Source organism: Chamaea fasciata, unplaced genomic scaffold (assembly GCF_029207755.1).
Source record: "Chamaea fasciata isolate MVZ Bird 193981 ecotype frontalis unplaced genomic scaffold, bChaFas1.0.hap1 SCAF_6, whole genome shotgun sequence".
In the NCBI taxonomy this organism is placed as follows: Eukaryota; Metazoa; Chordata; class Aves; order Passeriformes; family Sylviidae; genus Chamaea; species Chamaea fasciata.
The window spans coordinates 60,957,746-60,972,665 of record NW_027094091.1 but is presented as its reverse complement, the minus strand read 5'-3'; the positions used below and the strand labels follow the sequence as shown (position 1 = coordinate 60,972,665).

The window sequence follows — 14,920 nt, the reverse complement described above, 5'->3', positions numbered from 1 at the left end:
CTCTTGCTGTGAGGAGGCAAGGGAGCAGAAGTACATACACAACCAATCTCTGAAAGAGTCATGCCACTGCTGTTTTCCTACCCTACTAACCCTCCTCTTGGAGGCAGTGATTGTTCTGTACTAACGCTGTGTTTCTCTGCTTTCCTTGTTCCAGCCAGCCAAGCCAGGGACCTCTTATCAAAGATGCTGGTCATTGATCCGGCCAAGAGGATATCAGTAGATGAAGCCTTACAGCATCCGTACATTAACGTCTGGTACGACCCGGCAGAGGTGGAGGCGGTAAGTGAGGCACCACTCCTTCCTTCAGAATGCCAGACACAGATGTGATTCAGGGATTCCTGCTGCTTTACAGCAGCACAATAATGAGCATGCTGTAAAGAAACAATGCTGGGACTGCGGTGGTCTGGGGATTGATGTGAAATGAGATCTGTGGGGACAGGATGTCTCTCTTTATTAGATTAGCTGATAATAGATGGGAGGAACAAAATCACTTCAAGCATATGAAACTACTTTCTGCTTTCTTCTAGAAAGGATTTTGAATCCACTAGTTCACCTTTTGAGCTATAGAACTCAATTTGGCAAAAGATACTATCTTTCTTTCCAAATCTTTCCTGTGGAAGACAGCAAACATCACTTTTTATGTTTGTGTTCAAGGATATATGTAGAGAGGAGGAGAATTAAGCAAAGAGATGGTTGGGATTCAGAAAAAAAATCCTGAAATCAGGATTCAGAAAAATCTTAGCAGGACATAAATTCTTCTATAAAATGAAGCAGGGGCTCATGTGTTTTCTTTGGGTATGGTTCAATGTATAGTATCATGTACACTGTGTGCAAACAGAAATGGATTTTTTCTTATAATCCTGTCATGCTCTAGACACCTCTCTGTAAGCCTTGGTGAGGCTGGTGTTAACAGGGATAAGTGCAATCTGTCAGCACTTCAGTGACATGCTATAAAAGGTATGGTATAAAAGGTATAGGTATAAATTCAGAAAGGTGCTCAGTAATACTCTGTGTGAAATGTATGAAAACAGCTTTAGAAATATAACTTAGCCACCATAGCAAATGAAGACCTTGTAAAGTTAAATCACTGCTGTTTTACTGATATGCACTAATTCAGTCTGTGTTCTTGAAAGTGCAGTAAACTTCAAAAGTAAATGGAATGTTCAAACCTGCACCAAATTTCCAGCAGATGGGATTTTTTCAGAGGATATTATTTAGAAGTACTTTATAGGGGTTTGTTTTGCCAGTCTCATTTTCAGAGGGAAAGTTAAATTGGAAGACTGTCTTTTCGCAATGAACAGTTTATTAAATTAAAACTATCCATCTGTTCATGCTGACACACCTTCAGTGGTTAGCTATAAGTCATTTGCTAATTATTTTCTGGAGAAAAATTACAAAAAAAAAAAATTTGTGGGATATTAGTGGTTTTCCGTTCTTGCTCAGAAGTGAGTTCTCCCGCAAGTACTCCACTGAGATATCTGCCTCGCTACAGTTGCAGAAAAGTTAGGATCAAATTCAGTAAATATTTCCTAATGCCATGCATTAAGCATGCCATGGGCAATGGGGAAATGACTCGTATTTTTGTTAGGTCTTGCCACATTTATGGCAGGAGTGGGACTTAGAAGACATCTAAAAACATCCAACAAATTAGCTGTTTGGGAGGCAGATACTTTTGCTCGTTCACTTAATAAGCTAACTCTGTGAATTTGACTATACTGAACAAAACCACAGAAGTTATAATAGGGTACAACTGAACAAAGAAGTAGTATTTGAATGACATTTCAAAGCCTAAAAATGGCCCTGTGGCTTATTAATGTTGGATCTGCAGCATGATGAGGCTCTATGAGGCAGCCCTGCTTTTTCACAGACTGCCCTGCGAATGTGCAACCAGGGAACCTGACAAGAGAGCAATGGGAAAGTTAGTGACAGGGTTGTGCTTTGTCACTTGCATAGTGCTTAACTTTCCACTATTTTTCCTGGTTTCCCCACTGAGATTTAGAAGCCTGCAGTGTGTTACATCTGCCCATGTTCAGTGAACTCTTTTTTTTTTTTTTTTTTTTTTTTTTTTTTTTTTTTTTTTTTTTTTTTTTTTTTTTTGGTAATGCTTGATAATACATGATGAGCACTTTTACGCAGCAGTCTTTCATCATGTAGCTAAAGGTTTGGTAGTGGAATGTTTTGGGGTTTTTTTGAGTTTTCCTCCCATACTGTAACATGAGACAGGATTCCTCCCACTAATCCTGTACAGTAGGGGTAACAGAAACTAGGATACAGAGATATTAAACAAGATGACATTTTCAGCCAGTATAGTACTGGGGAGGGGGGGAGTTCGGTAACTTCTGCTGTCTGGTTAGATTCCTCCTTCTCCCCAGTAAATGGCTTCATCAAAAGCAGGCAGGCATCTATTGTACAGCGTCCATTGCATTCAGAAGCATGAGAGGACAGGTAACTGAAAGCATTTAATGTGACAGGAATTTTGAAGTGAGCTGTTGCAACATCGTTAAATGTCAGCTTGTACTGGAGTAGACAGTCCAGAGCACTGAAGCCAGCTCAGGGAATAAGCAGAGAATTTGGTGTCAAAGTTTAACCTGGAGGTAACAACCCTCTGTGTCTGCTCAGATTTACAGCATTATAAATGTGAGGGAAACAGATAAAAACAGCCCTACCCCGTTAAAAAGCAGACTAGGGAGACAGTTACAGTCCCTTCTTATAAGTCTATCATACGTTTATGGTCTTTCAGAGACTGTGTGGGGGCAATAAAACTATTATGTCTCATTCTAATGGGCAAACACTGTGCACAAACTGGAAGTGCTAGGAGTGCAATACCCTTTCCCCTGCAATGTGTCACAACATTAAACCCTTCTGGGTGGCCCTAAATGCCAAGTGTGATTCCCTGACACAGAGAGGAAGATGAGCTGTTATTAGATGTGGGACTTGCTATTCACCGACCACGGGAGGTTACTCAAACAGTGCTGTGGCTCTCCCACAGAACTTCTGCATGAAACAAACCACAGCCAAATCCCTCAACAGCTCTGGAACAGAATCCTACTCACAGCTAGAAACAGGCCTTGCACAGCTCTTGAGCTTACCTGTGGATTTTGGATGTAGGAACTCTTATGTCTAACATAGGTAGTTTGCCAGGTTCTTTTAAGCACACGCATCTTGCCACAGAATCTCTGATAAGACAGTCACAGTGTTAGGTTCTCCAGAGCATATGCCATTGTTCTGAAATTATTTTGAATAGCATTACAGTTAAGATAATTTCTGTATTCAGCCAATTACAACTAAAATATATATTTTTTAAAAAAAATAAGAGAACATGATTATGTATGGCTTGCCTTGTGTGGAATTCCCACATGTTGAAATCTGTTATCGGTCTTCACACCTAATTTAAATGTAGGGAAATATGAAATCACAGGGCCAAAGTATTATTTATTAATATTATGCTGGAAATCTATTGTAAAATCAGAATAGGAACCTAAAGACCTTACTTTGTTTTATTTTTTAGTTCAAGACTCTTCTGGAAGTCTTTTTTTTTGTAGAAACTGTCTCAGATCCACTTTTAAACAAGTATTATGTTTATTACATTCATGTTAGGATATTTGCTTTACCTATATAACAGCTTGTGGACTATTATATGAATAAATGACACACAAGATAGCTTTTCTCCCTCAAGTTGCTCTTCTTCTATTTTTAGGAATGAAGAAGTTTCCAATATCTCTTGCCTCTACATGCAGACTATCCTGTTTATTGTTGATAATCTCAGTATCTCCCTGATGACAAATTAGCTTCTCAATTTTCCTGTCTGAAAATGCTGTGCTTGAGACTGTTTTCAATTACCCAGCTGCCTTTTTTTTTTTTTGAAGCTGCTATACACTCTCACCCTTCATTGAGATGGTTTGTGAATAAATCCTAAATCTGGTATTTAATTTTTCATTTCTACCCTAAAGTTTATGCCTATTTGCAGGTCACTGGGTTTTATCCCAAAATGATCAAATTGTGAACAAAATGTATTCCTACACATTGTTTTAGCGCAGTAAAGTTCTTCCTTTTGTTACTGATATATTCAAAGAAGCCATTCATGTCATATTAGATTCCATTTTGCAACCATTTGAATGTATGTATGATCTCGTATCGATTCCTACTTGGGAAAACTTGTTCCATTTCATGGGAACAAATCTAGTAGCAAAATTTGCTGTAGATTTTTATGTGATGTTTTCTGTTAACTGGTTTCAAAATTTGTCTTGAACTTTCCTGTGCCTGCAGTTATTGTTTTCTATCTGATATTTGCCATTCATTCGAAGTGAGTTTTCTACGAAACAGAAAGATCAGGTGTTAAAAATACTCCTTCCAAGCATTCCTCTATGCTGACATTTTTTTACAGCAGTGATAGATTTTGTGGGGTTTTATTCACTGTAACTCACATAGCTTTCATTCCTGGTTTTATTTTCATAGGATTTATATTTCACTGGAGTATTTCTGCGTCTAGGACCATCCACAGGGGGCTGAGTTGTGAATTATCATTCGTTTTTCTGTGCATGCCAATCTGTGTGTTGCCTTCTATTAATGTGATGATGTTTGCAGTGTTGTTAATGAAATCACCTTGGTTTATGGTTTTCAGTCTGAGGTCCAGGACAGAAACTGCTGCTGTATCGTCTTAGCTCTATATAAGCTATCTATGACAAGCTGTTAAATAAAATTTTTTTTAAAAGAACTTCAAGGTCCATAATTTGTCAGAATATATATATATGTATGTATACATATATGTGTATGTATATATATATATATACACACACATATATGTATGTATACATATATGTGTATGTATATATATATATATACACACACACATATATGTATATATCCATATATCTCACCCACCTCTTATTTTATATGGCGCTAAGCATCCATTACGATGGAGAAGAACTTTGGAGAGCTGTATGACCTTGGCATACACACTTCAAAGAAGGTGTCACCTTCACTACATGACAAAAGCAAGGCTGTCAGGTTGTGCATCTTTTCTGCTGTTCTTTTCTCTGTGTGTATAGATGTTGTATAGGAAGTCTTCGATGAGCTGCCACGTTTTTTAGCACTCAGTTACAGGGCTTGGTTTTCTGCTTAGAGATTGATGGTGTGCATCTGTTGTCTCACAAAAGAAGCATGCATCTCTGCTTTGTGCACAAGCAGACATATTTCCTCTAGTCAACAACATCTATCTGTTCATAGCTGATGGGTTACGGAAGCTGAACACAGCTTCTACAAAAATCTTTGTTAGGGTCAGTGAGGAGGAGTGGTTAGAGAAGAAAGAGGCATTTCTTTTCTTCTTTTTCTTTTTCGAACCAAACTTAATCTTTTTCCAGCTTGCTTGTTGTATCTTCAAGCTGTTCAGTCATCTGTGTGTAGCCGAGTAATCTTGACTCCTGCTGCCCGGCATCCTTGTGGTCCAGCTGTTCAGAAACAGCTCAGTCTACAGTTTCATTGATGCACATTATGTGTGGAGCTTTCCAAAAGCTTCTGCAGAAACTCCACGGAACAAATGGGCCCAGACTCATTTCTTCTTCCATATCCATAGCTGAGACCGTACCTAGCCCACTGTGGAATCCCTTGGCAACACAGGGTGACCTCCCATGTGCTTAGTAGATAAAGAGATGCCAGACCTCTGGCGACAAGCGCGCTGGTGTATTTGGGCTGGCCCTGCAAAAATAAATATATGAATGGTGTAAGTAACACAATTTACACTGTAGCAAACACCAAGGAATTTTTATATTCACTTGTTATGAGGATCTAAGCTATTTAACAAAATATTTAACCTCACACCATTAATTTTTGCATCCTGCAGTCCCTCTTTTATCTACAATATCTTGCTAATTCCATCACTGCCTTGTTGTGTTGCTCCACAACTACTGCCCCAGACCCTGCAATTCTGGGAACAGATGCAGACTCAGACCTTGCTTTGCCAAGCTTTCTAAAAACAGCTCATCCCAAGGTCTCCACTGTGCTGGCACTGGCTCTGCAGAGGCAGGGACAGAGATGCAGGATTTGCTTGAGTGTGAGCTTCAGCCCATTCCCTTTGCTTTCTAGCAGTGGCGTACAAACCAATCTTTGTTGCTTTGGGAAAGTGAGAATACATTGATTCCAACATATGTTTTGCTTTTTTCTCTAGTGAAAAGCTTCCCCTCTCTGGGTGTTAGAATAGTATTTAACAAATCCAGTAGTATCCTGCTGTTTATCTGACCACATAAACCCCACCCCCCCCCTTGTCTTTTGTATATTTTATTTTTTGGTTTGTTTTTTGATTGGTTTTGCTTATTTGTTTGTTGTGTTTGTTTTTTGGTTGTTGTTGTTTGGTTTTGGGTTTTTGGGGTTTTTTTCTCCAGAAAGAGACCCATGTGAATATTTTCTGTTGAGTTTCTTTGATAATTTTTAGTATATCCAGTGAATGTTACATTTAATGCAAAAATATTTTTGAAAATCAGTTTGTAAAATGGAAAAGCCAAGAGCCATTGAAACAGCGGGGGGGTTTTAGTTTCTACAAGAAAAATATAATTCATTCCTTTGCTTCCGCATCCAAAAATAGATTTTATTCTTTGTTATTGTTGCCAGTGCAACTGCTTGCAAATCAATCTGTTTTGGGTAGAAAATGGCTGCCTTAAACTGAAGCTAGATGCTGCCACCCATAGGACTGATCCACACCCTGCCTTGATTTAATGCTACTTGAACTCTGTACTTTTCCTGAGACTTACAGAATCGCAGCATTAGCTAGGTTGGAAAAGACCTTGGAGATCATCAAGTCCAACCTATGACTTAACACCACCTTACCAACTAAACCATGGCACTGAGTGCCAAATCCAGTCTTTTTTTAAACACCTAAACAGAGTAAACAATGTAACTCTCAGCTGGCATGTGCAGTATGAAGGATTTATAAGAATGCCTGTAACACTGCAGCTGCATCCACATGGAAAGTTAATGATAATGAACTCAGTCATTTTCTAAGATGTCTGATTTAGGAAGCAAGGGCAGTTTTAGGCAAAACTTTGCACCAAGACTAAAATCAGGTGCCCAGGATGATGTGAGTATGGCAGCTGCTCTGATTGTTCCATTGCTATTACAATACTTGTATATTATCTTTAAAAAAACTCCCATCCTCCCTCTAACCTTAGAAATTGTTTTTTTAAAAAGCCACAAAACAAAAAAGTTAGCAGAAAAGGGGTGGTCAGCCTGGAGGGGATTACAGTCTATTGATAAGAGTGTGTTAAACTTTGTGGTTCTCATAAGGACTGATGATAATTGTGCGAAAATAAACTCTCAAAATAGTTTTGGTATTCTCAGCTCATCTCTGTGCCTTGAATCAGTGAAAAGGTGAGGACTCAGGGAATTTTGATGGGAAAGCTTCACTTTCTCCCAGTGTAAAGCACTGGCCTGGCCTCTCTGCAGAGCTCCATTCAACTATGCTCTGCACAGGCTTTAGAGGTTACAGACCCTGCCTCTGTGAAGAGCAGGGATTTATTTATGCTACTGTCCTGCTGGATATTGGTTACCCTTGGCTCCCTCATGCCTGCCAAGAGCCATGTTTCATAGCTGTGGCTTCTGCTAACTCACAGGTAAAAAGTCTGCAGTGTAAGCATTACTGGCAGAGCAGTGGAATGCTGTGCAGGTGCAGCCTCTGGCATCCTGCAGTGTGTGAAGGACAGTTTGGTTGGTCTTCTTTGTTTGACTCCATAGAAAAATAGGAGTTCCGTAATGGGTGAGGTTATTCTGGGCTCTCTCCCTGGAAAATGCCTTTGTTTCCAGAGTGTATTAATCTAGGCAATGATTACTGCTGGTTTCCTTGTTGCTTATTAGCCAATTACCCCAGCTTAAGATGTAGCTGAAATAAATTAGAAGAGAAATAAGCCAAAGATTGTGTGGTTGTGTGAATTGAGAACAGTGTGTACATCTGATCACTTGTTCCTTTTGATTCTGCAACTTGTGTTTGGGAATTAAAGTAGTGAAGGAATCTGTCCTCCAATTTCTGTCTGGGGGAGAAATACAAGTTTTTCTATGGAAGGTGTAAAAAGAGTGTTTATACTTGGTAGAAGCAATTTTATCCCCACCTATGCTTCCTGTAGGCTTCTCCCTGAAGCTTTTAGAAAGCTACTTTCAGGATATTCCTGTCCAACTTGGTTTGCCTGTTCCCTTTGCACCTGGCAGAGAAGAAGTGGTTCCGCCACTGTGGTTCGGCTGCAGCTCAGCCAAACACCTCCCCTGCTGCTCCTGTAAGTTCCTAGCCCTTCAATTTTCTTGGCTTGGCCGGCTTTCTCTGCTTTCCCCAGTAGGAAATGCATGCTGCATGGCTGGCTGAGTGGCTGAGCAGGAGCCTAGCAGGCTCAGCTGGAGGAAGGGAGCTCACTTATCACAGCCCACTGGTCAGTGGTGAGGATCACCTGTACTCTTGTAGCATCCAGCTCTCTGACAACACCATCTGCAGGAGCACAGAATCCCCACCGAGGGTGTGTCCATCTTGGTGGCATCAGGACTCACAGGAAAGGAATGAGAAGGCTTGTTACGCTGAATAAGAGAACAGCTGCACTGGTCTGGGACTCAGACTCTTACAGAGCTGTGTCTTACCTTGCTGCTACAATAAAACTTTGGGTACCTGTGCTGAGGCCTGGCACTCACTTTAAATCATGACATGTGTTTCCTCAGCACCTTGTCAGGTATGAGACTTGGCAGTCCAGGACTTCACCTAATTCCCTTATCTTCAGCCCTGATACAAAGGTCACTCTGGGGAAACTTGCCTTGTTTTCAGTGGACTTGTCCAGTTCAGCTATCATGTAATTTTCCTGGTCCATATCATGTCACTGAGCTATTACTTTTTCAGTTGTATTTATAGCATTCAAATGGCTTAATGGACTGAGAGAAAATTTCTAAATTCTTAGTGATTCAAGAAAACAGCTTTTAAAATATGCATTTAATAGGAGGATGTTTTGAAGGGCATACAAAAGTGCCCAAGATGGAAATCAGAGGAAATACATATGAGCAAGAAAATTGTTGTGGATCTTGTTTCCATCTTCATTATGTACTCTTACCTCAGATGCTGGAGCTTCTTGGTAGAAGGAAGGAGGGAAGAGTCTTCTGCCTTCTTTGGCTGCTGTATTTGGCAGCCAATATCAGGAGAGGCAATGAACACAAGGCTTAGCTGCCTAATGAAAGCAGGTGTTCAGGCTCTCTGAAACTCTAGGTGCTTTTGTCTCAGTAAATTCCAGGATCTGCCAGTTCTCTGACATTCCCATCAACTAAAAGAAACACAATATTAAAAAAATAATAATAATAAAATATTTTTTTCTGTCTAAAGTAAAGTTACTTAAAAATACATATGCTGGAAATTTTGGTCATCTGGAATATGGATTAGAAACTGTGGCAGGGAGACAGTTAAAAATTAGGGTTATTTTGGGACATCTGTATAGCAGCAAATCTAAAGAGCAACTTAAAAAATAATATGTTAATGTTACTACTAATTAATCAAGACTAGTATTAGTTTGGTATTCTGACAGTACCTCTCTGCTGGTACAAACAACTTGCCTGTGGAGTTTCTGGGCTCAGTACAAGCACAATGCCATTGTTGGCCTGGTTTTATTTGTACTGCACCTATGCCTCCTTTTCAAGAAAGGAAAACAGAGAAGTGTATTGATTTCTTCTGCAAAAAGGGTTGACTTCCAGAAGTGTTATTCCCCTTAATATTCAAATGTGTTCCAGATATTTTTGTATGTACAGGATGGATTACAAAGAGGGAGAGGAGAAATTATCTTTAATTAAGTAATTATTCCTAATTATCTTCAGTATAACAGACAATTGACTAAACAGCTGTGCTTCTTTCCTGCAGCCTCCTCCTCAGATATATGATAAACAGCTGGATGAAAGGGAACATACAATCGAGGAATGGAAAGGTAATTGCAGTTTAGAATTACATGGGATGGGGTATTTTAGTGGCAAAATGGCAAAAACATAGAAAAAATTTGGAAAATGTTCTGAGGGCTGTCATTATCTACATAGGTTATTGGTAACACAGGAGATGTGGATTCCAGTGCTTCACTGAAATCTGAGGATATCATCTGGAGAACAGAATACTGTTCAGCAGTGCAATGCATCAGAATTTTAGCCGCAGTAAAAGATGCTGTATTATTGTGCTGCTTCTTCTAAATGCTGCAGAATTAAACAATTCTCTTGCTTTCTTTGAATCCTGTTTGTCTCAATTCAGCTCCAAAAGGAGATGAGGGGAGGAAGGGAATGGAAGAGGGAGGTCTTAGGTGAGTAGAGCTGTCAGACTTGGGAGGACAAGGCAAGGCATACTGAGGGAGCTCAGGGCTACCGCACGGTGAAGTACTTGTTTTGTTCCTGATCACAGGCACTGGCCTCTGTCAGTAACTGTCACAATTCTCTCTTCCAGAACTCATCTACAAAGAAGTAATGAATTCTGAAGAAAAGACTAAAAATGGCGTAGTAAAAGGACAGCCTTCTCCTTCAGGTACTCAGCCCCATTGAATAACTTTGACACGTGTTCTGTACAGGCAAAGAGAGAATGGAGATTGCTGAAGTGCTTGGGCTACGCTTGCAGTCATGTAGGCCAACGAAGAAATTTTTATGAGATCCAGTGCTTCGAATGGGTTGACCTTTATTAATTGTACTCCAGTGTCATGTTATTATAATACTTAAAAAATGGTCATCTTGCTATTTGAGAGGTAGTTGTGCTGGTATTGTTTGTGGTTAGAGATTATATTCCCCTGAGTGCGGAGGTTTCTCTCACACTGGTGTTTTCATACTGCTTATGGGTGGATAACTGAGTCAATACTTTGCTAGTTGAAACAAGCAAAATTGGTGATGTTAGCACACTTTAATCTGTTGGACACACAACACTGCACACCTGACCCCCACCCCAGCCCCATGTCCGTGTCTGGTACTAATCTGGTAGTCTATCCTCTCAGAAATGCAATCACATTAGAACAGCTGGCTGACAAGGTTTGATGACACTTCAGTGAGAAGGGAAAGTTGTTTTCAACCACTGACTCTTAAAGTCCTGCCACAAAAATATCACAACTCATTTTTTTCTGAGTAAAATTCACAGCGGCAGTCTTTTCACAGAAATGCAAACTGTTACTGCCAGTACACAGAAATACGTATTTGTGAAGGTACAGTTTCACTGGCAAACTTGAAGAGCCCATATTTTGAACACAGTGTTCCAGCAGTATTTATGAGTAAAACTGCCTTTCCTCAAAGTATAATCATCTAACTCAGTGTTCTCTGCATATTTTCAGGGAGATCTTTTTTTTTTGCACTCTCATTTTTCCCTTGCTGCTGAGCCAAGGCAATGTTAGAACAAGAATGCATCACTAGTAACTGACAGGACAAGGGGAAACCTGGCAATAATGAAGGGAGTTAATAAAGTGTTGGGTGGTGATGCTGGAGCACAAGCCCTGCACCTGGATTTTGACATGGATGAAGTAATATATTGGAAACAAGCCACTGTGTTCTTGCCAAGGAGCAAACAAAGAACAGAACTTGCAGATTTAATTTACCAAACTATGCTGCCACCACTGAAAAGAAATCTGGGGCCCTAAAAATTATCTGATAAATCCTCATTCTTAAACTTTTCTCTCTTGCAGAATTGTGGTTGCAGATTGATTTATGATCAAGAAACACTGTGGTTGCTAGTTTCAGGAATTAACTACCCAGGGTTTTCGTTATCCGTTTCATATTCTGTTTTTGCTATGTGGAATGTCTTTATTGTTTATGTAAAGCATTTTCAAACATACAAAATTTTCACTTTTTACCTAGTATTTCTCCTGCTGTTTCCCTTTGATTGTTTCTTGAATGTTAGGCACCAACAAATTCAGAAAATATTTTAAAACTGCTCTCAGATGAGGTTGTTTCATGAAACAGTAGATTTCCAGTTTTTCTTCACTTTGTGTTCCTGACTTAAATTTTCAGCTGAATGGGATAATGGAAGAAAGAGGTAAAACACCAGTTCTGAGCATAAGGAAAGTGAGGGAGGCTCTACTCGTTGTTGGTGTTCTTGGCAAGAATTCAGAAAGCTGAGATTTAGTGCTCTATCAATAATCATGGCAAGCAAACTGGAGATTAGTTTCCATGAGTACTTGATGAGAATTTTGGTGGAGACTGCTGAAGCTGACAGCACCAGAGATCATTTTTGCCCATTGATAGAGCCACTTAGACTGTCTGTGTATCAGGGTGTCAATCTCTTGTTCTGTCAAGAATTGGTTAGTACAACATATCAGCTTGGAAACTCAAGTACCTGTCCCTTGTGCTTATGTTCAGTGAACAAAATCAACAGTGTCAAAAATTGTTCCCAGCAGAGGCTACTTTTGCCTGTCCAAAAAAAGTGGTTCTGTTATTATCAAACAGAAGCACAAAAGAAAAAAGGTTTAATACAAGGCTGTAGATATTTAGAATTAAATGTAAGTTCTGTCCGTAGTATCTGACCTCCTCTCACACTCTCCCCTAGCCTTCACTACCCACCTGTGGTTTCATACACAACATTTTCAACTGTCTTGTCTTTCCTGGGCATGGAATACAGTAAATAGCACAGATCTTAGTGCTGCTGATTTTTAGCCTTCCCTTTCTAGGTGAAAATGGATCTTTTGTTCTTCCTTTCCTGGCTTTTATTTGCTGTCTGATTTGGACAGTTTTGGTGCCATCACCCAGGAACTACTGGATGCCTTTACCAGCCCTCTTCTGTCGTGTGCAGACTCTAAATTAAGCAGCTGATGGACTTGCCAAGTACTGTGACACTCGATACAAAGAGTCGCTATTTGCACAATTTATGAGACCTGAGCAGATCCCCAAGACAGACACTGGGCTTTTTTGGAAACTGCAAAAGCTGCAGTTCTCCTTCCGTATTTTGTACCACCCCCAAATCTGTACCACTTCACAGCTGAAGTCTCCGAGGCATGTCCATTGGTGCTATTTTATAGCTCTTCCCAGGAGCCCTCTGAGGAAGGAATTCCTTCTTTACAACACACAAGCTGATGTGTGCCTTAAAAGAGAAGCTGTCAAGGCAATAGCAGAGCCAGGAACAGATCCCAGGCGCTGTTTCTCCCCTGCTCTAACCTTTAGTACTTTACCTCAATCCTGCAGCCAGTGAGAAGCTCCCTGTCAAACAGCAACTTCATTAATGGGGCTCTGTTTCTCTTTTGAGTGCCCCTCTGTCATATCTGCACTGTCTCACCTGGCACACATCCCTCCAAGAGCAAGCTGCTGTAGCACCAGGCAGGTGCTGAGCACAGCAAATGAAGCATTCCTTACTAACTGGGACAGATATTTTTGGGATTCTGAGTGTTCCTGCCCAGGTTCTGCTTTGTGCTCCTGAACTCTTTAATTCTCTCCTTGAGGTCTATTGTGGTTTCATTTGTTTTTGTGAATATTCTGTGAGTCTGGGTGCTTTGGGGCCGCAGCAGAAATTATCATGTCTTTGTGTTGTGTTGTGTGGAATTGTGCTGAAAGCTAGGAATAGCCAAAAAAATGTAATTTCCAGAAACTCATGGGCTGCCCTGATACTTGCTGGGAAGAGCATAGCAGGGTTTATTGAATTCAGTGGTGCTGAATCAGACAGAGTGTAATAAAATCTTCACCTGCACAATTTCTGCAGCTATTTTTTCAGTAATTTTGCCTAGCTAAGTTGAGTGCACATTCATCAAAGAAAGCTGCACAGCAATAATTTGATCAAAAGTTGACTAATGGCAGGTTTCTGCCCAGCATGGTAAACATTTAGAAAGGTAATATATTGTTTAGTCATTAATACAAATGAATTCAGTCATATTTTGACTATACATAAATGAACTTGTCTTGACTGATTAGTATTTTCATAAAATGCCACATGACTAAATAACATGTTAACAAGAAGTAACAATATTGTACTGGATGATGAGACCCATGTAAATAATCCTTTGAAAAACACGTTTTCTGGCAAAGAGGATGGATGATTGCTGTCTGCAGTCACCAGGCAGACTTCATTAGGATTGCCCTGTCTTTTTGTAGCTCTTACAAAATTAACGATTTTACTTTCTAAATCTATTGGGAAAGTAAATTATTTAAGTTGGTTCTGATTGCCATAACGTACTACTAGAACAGTAGAAAGCAGTTCCCATCTGGAGCTCTAAATGGGAGCATATCTATTTCTGTTTTGTGCATATTTACAGTGGATGTGTATAAAGGAAAGAAAAAGCTGAGGGGTATAGAATAGTAGCTGGACATGTGGAATAGTGGCTTGTTTTCTGAAAGTAACGTTTTTATTACAAACTGGAAAGTGACAAAAATCCTTTCCTTTTGCCCATAGCGGCATATGTTTTGCCTAGGCTGTAGAGATAACTATTATTCTCTGTATTAGGAATGTATGAGTTGTGTAGTTTTACTAGATAATAGATGTTCATTTCTAGCCATTTGGTGGAAATGAAAGTCTGTAAAAGTTGGCTGAGCACACTTTTCAGACAGAAGAATGAAATGGCATCTATCTGCAGAACAGAGACATGTGTCACCTCTCTAGCTGTAATTTCTAGCTATGCAAGATCATACGAAATTACACGTTTTATTGTCATGAATATTTAATGGAAATTAATGCATCCCTCTCAAACTGAACACAGTGATCATTTTGGCATAAAAAGCACAAAAAAACATGACTTGAAAGTTTAGTGGAAAAAAACCCCACGTTTTTGCTATTCTGAGAACTTCAGTTTGAGCTGAGGTTGATGAGCTGTTGACCAGTCATAGGTACATGGTAAATACATTCTTTCCATGGCTCTGTGTTTGTCATTCAGTTGTCTGAATTTATAGAACAGATGATTTCCAATAATATTCAGAGTTGTGGTAAATGTTCAGTTGCGTTAATGATAATCTCAGGAAGGCTCATTCTTCATTTCATAAAGTCAAA

The 14,920-nt window shown here is 39.7% G+C and overlaps 1 protein-coding gene across 6 annotated transcripts in view; it reads left to right on the top strand.

Moving 5' to 3' along the window:
- MAPK10 (mitogen-activated protein kinase 10) overlaps positions 1 to 14,920 on the top strand; it is a 145,394-nt gene that overhangs the window by 122,486 nt on the left and 7,988 nt on the right. For all 6 annotated transcript variants that reach the window (XM_066186576.1, XM_066186575.1, XM_066186580.1 and 3 more), the window contains 3 exons: positions 155 to 279; positions 9,863 to 9,926; positions 10,427 to 10,504. In XM_066186576.1, the coding sequence (XP_066042673.1) occupies positions 155 to 279; positions 9,863 to 9,926; positions 10,427 to 10,504 (267 nt within the window). The remainder of the gene's footprint in view (positions 1 to 154; positions 280 to 9,862; positions 9,927 to 10,426; positions 10,505 to 14,920) is intronic.